At 35.2% G+C, this 6,000-nt stretch overlaps 1 protein-coding gene across 1 annotated transcript in view; it reads right to left on the minus strand.

Annotated features, from left to right (window-relative positions):
• Positions 1-5,610, minus strand: part of LOC149911353 (alpha-1,3-mannosyl-glycoprotein 4-beta-N-acetylglucosaminyltransferase A-like) — a 44,846-nt gene extending 39,236 nt beyond the window's left edge. Inside the window, exon 1 of the mRNA XM_090106599.1 lies at positions 5,479-5,610. Coding sequence (XP_089962725.1) covers positions 5,479-5,608 — 130 coding nt within the window. The 5' untranslated portion in view covers positions 5,609-5,610. The remainder of the gene's footprint in view (positions 1-5,478) is intronic.
• Positions 5,611-6,000: the final 390 nt, after the last annotated feature.

Raw genomic sequence — 6,000 nt, forward strand, 5'->3', positions numbered from 1 at the left:
CGTCAATGTTTACGTGTATTCAACACTTCCAATTATTTGAGAACTTAAAAAGAAAAACAAAGATCCAATACAAGAAAGGAAACGTGATCTATCTTTCAAGAATCAAGAAAGGAAACTAATGAAATCTTGAGAGAACTAAATGTTGAGATTGCTCATTCACACTTCATTACGCTCAACTATTTCCTATTAAATCCGAAACAGTGCAAACTGAGAATTTTATTGGCTTTAGTTATTTAATTAAAAAGTACTTTGTATTAAATATCTACAATCACAAGGATATCTGTTGCAATAGCTAATTGAAGATAGAAGTGCAGACGATGCATTTCAGTTATTTTTATACTTCTTAAATAACATAGGGAATAAAAGCTTGGCATCCTTTTGTGAATGGTGTAGAATAATTTTACATTTGATTTATTCATTGTTTTTTTAAGGCAATAGTTAATCATGTTTCTTAGCTTGCACTTGACGTGCACAGATTTTATTATTGTTTTATAGAGGTAAAAGTGATATCAGCCCTTTGTACTGAAAATGGAATGTCGCCTTTCTGAACCAATAGACCGAGACTTTTTAATTAGTCTCATTAAATAATGGAGCTGTACCTTGTTTACATTACGCCCTACACCAAGAAGATTCGGTGACTGCCTATAAATTCGGATTTCATGATATGAGTGGCCATTTCACGAAATGGTCGCATATCGTGAAATGGCCAACATAGTTTGATCAGATCGTTAAATCGTCAACGTTTCACGATTTGGTCATCCACATTTGGCCAGATCGTATAAAATATAAAAGAGTCCATAAAATATAAAAAAAAATTCAGAATAACTATATTCTAAAAACTTGTTTAATGTCATTAAAGTTAGTGCCGCGGCAGCGGCCGGCGAATGCCAGAAGCGAATCGTTTTTGCAATAGAAAACAGTTAGGTTAGGTTAGGTTAGACTTTGATAAACAACGCACGAGCCGAGCGAGCAAAGCGAGCGTGCCGCGGCAGCGGCCGGCGAGTGCCAGAAGCGGATCGCTTTTTAAAAAACAAACAATTATAATAATATAGTAGTAGTTTCTTAAATTATTTTATTTAAGTCGCATTTTTTCTTAAATACATATAAGATATCCACATTTTCCATAGTACTCGTACCTCTTCGTCGTAAATTCTTTGCTATGACTTTCTTCATAATATTGTTATTAAACGAATAATGAAGTTTTTAACTGCGAATAATTTAATTTTCGCCAGCGGCCGCCATCTTATGCTTGCAGCGCCTCTACCAACGATTAATGTAACTATTTTACGATATGATCAAATAATTTTGATCATTTCATGAAAAAACCGTGCGTTAATTGGCCATATCGTGAAACGATTTCTTATCATTGATCTGCCCAAACCACATCATGATGTGGCCAAACTAAATTGGCCATTTCACGATATGCGACCATTTCGTGAAATGGCCACTCATATCATGAAATGATCAAATCTACGATATGACCACGACATATACATGTCATCAAACGTGCTTGTAATTTATACTACTTACTTCAGAATGCGTAAAGCCGGTGTACGCTTTTGCAAATTTACAAATGTCAAATTTGCGCTATTTTGTCCTTCACATACGAACTGCTTTTGACGCTTTGATGTTCCAAGTGTACAATGTAGAGTTGCGGTTTAGGGCTTACAATCTACATATTTTGTGACATTTAACCTCACGCAGTCGTGCTGCGTGAGGTCCTTTATTTAAGCCTGAAAAAGGTGGTCTCTTAGACACTTGAAGTGGTGCTTTACGAAAACGGTACAGAGAAACAATGTGAAATGCAACTTCCTTGTACCCGAAATGGGGGCGTTGAACTTTGCTAAATGTCAGGTAAATTATATTACGAAACTTTACGATTTATGCTTTAAAAATTATTGGATAAGGTTGATAGCAATTAGTCTAATAGGTAGGTCGTTAAGGTCGTTTGAAAAGAATACGCCTTACCTGCCCCCCTAGACAAGTGGCTTTCTATTAGCGTAAAGTTCAATAGAATAGATTATGAATGTATGAGATTGACGTTTGATTACGACGACGACGACGATTGATAACGTCAATCTCATACATTCATAATCTATTCTATTGAACTTTACGCTAATAGAAAGCCACTTGTCTAGGGGGGCTGTACAGACTAAAAAACAATTCTAATATGTTGGGAGTCCATATAATAGATATATGCATTTTCATTATTCTAACATAACATCCTAATAATGCCTAGATTTATTTAGATTTAAAGAGCATTTTCATACCTGCTCCGTAGATATATTAAAAGCTAGCTGAAAGCTGAGATAAATCTTTGGTTTTATAATAAATCCTTTGTGCTAGAAAATGTTGTTTTGAACCACTAATGCATTTATTTTATACCCCTGTTTATTTTAATCCGCTTATCTTCTTACAAAAACACACTAATTATGCTGTAATTAAAGGGTTTGAATCTAATGTTACTTTGTTTATAAAAGCTGTCAAAACAATCTATAAAAAGGAAGAGCTAAAATGTGTTTGTACAAAATAATGCAGAATTTAAGTTGATTATAGATTATAGAATAAGAGTAATAAAAATAGTTCATGCATAACGATGAAGGTTTTATTTAGCTAATTCTACGGAGACAATTTATAGATTACTCCTAAAATAAAACAATAATGTTTTCCACATACCTAAACCATGACGCCATATTTCAACCAATATACCTATTAATAAATCGTAGCAATATAAATCCTACCATATCCAAAAATATCTCGTTCAATACCAATTAACACAAATTTCACCGTAAATGTCTGTCAGTAGTTAATAATCGGGACTATAAATAAAGTTAGATTTCTGATTTCTGCCCCGTAACATGATGTCATAAAACAGTATTATATCCAGTGTGGAAAAAGGACAGCGCTATATAGATCGTCTAGCGCCATCACTTTCCCACATTGGAAAATAATACTGCTTTAAGACATCATGGTAACCCTGGAGGCTATTTAAATATCAAATGTCTGTCATATTTGACAGTTTCAATGACACAACTGTGTTTCTAACAGCAAGTTAACAGTCAGCGAGTTTATTAAATATTTATGACGAAAATCTAAAATGCTGATAGTACTCGTAAACTTATAAAAGAGGATTTTAATGTTATTGTATCGGTAAAAACATTTTGAATGTTAACAAAAGAGAAAATTTTATTAGAAAATAGGTACTTTATGGAACTGTGTTTATGGTCTGAAATTGTTAAGTAAAAATCTTTCCGCATATGACATTTTAGTTAAAATGGCTGAATAAAGGATGTTTAATTTAAAGGAACATTCTAAAGCAAAACCGCAAATAGATAGAATGATTAAAACAGATACAATCCTGATAACTAATACACTTAAAAATAACGAAAATAACATCCAGCACTATATAATTACGACAAGATAATTTGTTCAAATGGAAAGTGGTACATTCATGTTACGTCCTTGTAGATATAGTGAGCCTTACGTTGCATCGGTTATGGAAAATTAAAATGTATTTGTCCTTACAAGGAGGCTCGCTGTCCAGAAGTGGGAATATATATGGGCTGATGATGATGATTCATATACAAAAGTAGTCCTCACTTTGGGACACTAAATACTCAATGAAGAGATTACACATGCAATTCTTGTAAAAACTTTCAGTCGGTTTTGGTATCTATATTTCTTTTTTCAATTTTTGGTTATGTCTTTGTCCACAGCCGCATTTTCAAATAGTCCATATTGTTTACAATTAAAACTAACATCAGCCTATAGACGTTCCCACTGCTGGGGCACGAGCTTCCTATAAGGGTACAGGCCTGTGGTACAGGCCATAATCCACCACGCTGGCCAAGTGCGGGTTGGCGGATGTCACATGTGACATGTCGTTGAACTTTTGATTCTTCGACATGTATCCTCACGACGTTTAACTCCACCGTCTGAGCTGAGGTGATAACATGCTTAGTTAAATTGAAAAATCAATTTATTTCTGCACGCTCACCTGGTCTCGAACCTCCTTTATCGATTATAAGTCCAGGGTCATCACCAGTGAGTCACCACTGCATTATACCTATATATATAAGTTTACGAAAAAGGAACAAAATCGCGTTTTGTTGCTTCACTACAGTACCCTAAAAAGCGTAAACAATCCATATTGGAGAGCTGGGATGCCAAAGGCACACAAACTTTTTACGACGTTGCTAAAAAAACTGCAACCATCCAAACTAGCGTGATGGACATTTTTCAAAACACAAGGCAGAATCTATTGAGTGGATATCTAGCGAAATCCTTTAAAGGCATACAATCGATGGCTGATCTTTTTCGTGGTATTCGCCCTAACTCTGTTTTCTCATTTTTATATAACTAAAGCCTTCCTTTTAGATTCGGCAAAAATATCGCAAACATGAATACCTATGCGCATTCTTTAAGTTTTAAGGGTACCATTGTATCTTTGAATGGTTAAAATTTAAACACTAAAATTTATTATGGAAGCAATATTCAAACAATATTCTGACTTTCTAAATCTGCCAATAAAAGCCCAATAGCCTTCACTGAAATTCGCTCAAACTGCCTACAACCTCACTTCTGTCACTATAATAACCTGTCCTGTACTAGCTCTACAATACACATTGTGGTAAAATAATTATGTTCAGACACTGAGTATCGTTTGATTTTGGATCGAATATTCGCATAGGTTCTGGACCCGAAATTAATTGACGCACGTGTCAGATTCTATACATTCCGGAATCCTGGAACATTTGTCTATACCCAATATCCAGTCAACCATAGTATAATCAACTAAACTCTTGGTTAATTTTGCACGGTAAGGCTACATTTAGCAACGCCAACATAAAGTTGGCGTTGCTAAATGTAGGCCAACATAAAGTTGGCGTTGCTGTATGTAATTCCAGGCCTAGACAATATCACAAATAAAAGGATAAATTGACAAAACATTGAAAGCGAAAGTAGTTTTGACTAAAAATTCGATTGTAATAGAAATTCGTGTTGCATTTTTTCAATTTCATATTATTGAAATTGAAAAAAATGAGAAGTGTCTTCCAATTATCTAGGCCTGCTTATTTGAAATTTTCTGTAAAATATTTTAAATCTTCATCCGCAATTATAGCAGACAGATATGCTAAACGGAGCTTATCAGGAAGCTGTGGAACTTACCTGAAGAAGCTAATCTGTATCCAAAAATATACAGAGTGACATTAGCTAAATACCAAAATAAAATCTCTCAATTATGATCAGAATACTAAGAATTTTCTTGCCCGTCTAAAATTTGAGAAAAATTATAACTTCTTGACTACCAAAAATTACTTGACTATCCCCGAGTGCTCTACCTTTGGGGCACCGTTTGACAGACCTTCCTGAGACACCCTGTATATATTTTGATACCGATTAGCTTTGAAAACATTTCAGCCGCCCTGCACCAGGATATTTGAAACCTATAAGAAGACCACAATAGTATATACTCACAGTAGCCGGAGCTAATGATGCCGACCGTGCACAGCGACCCCGCAAAGAGCAGCAGCAGACACGCCACCACTCGCTTGCGGAGCGTGTGCGCACAGCCGCGCACCGCCCGTCCACCTCTCCCCATCCACATCGTAACTGGAACAAGAGATTTGGTTAATAACTTTGTGAATCATCATCATCAACCCGTAATGTTCCCAGGACTGGGTTAGTCCGACAAAGATCAGTCCCTCATATGAGGCCCGTGTCTTCTATGAGGGTATTATCTTAGGGTAGATAAAAATAATAATTTGAATAAAATTTAGGAAAAGAGAGGACGGACAGGTATTATTGCCGTATATGAATTGAATGTAGGAAATAATAATAAAAGTGTTGTCTATTGTCTGAAAATTGAAGTTGGCTAACGGAAAATTCAGCGCACTCTAAAATACCAATAAACCTGTTGTTCTATCTATGCTTTGAAATGAGATCCATTCTTCGCGTATTTCAAATTCAATTGAAACAAAGCTTAATTAAACGTTGGAC

Source organism: Colias eurytheme, chromosome 1 (assembly GCF_061535395.1).
Source record: "Colias eurytheme isolate Ceu_HAF_F1 chromosome 1, ilColEury1 Martin Lab GWU primary, whole genome shotgun sequence".
NCBI lineage: Eukaryota > Metazoa > Arthropoda > Insecta > Lepidoptera > Pieridae > Colias > Colias eurytheme.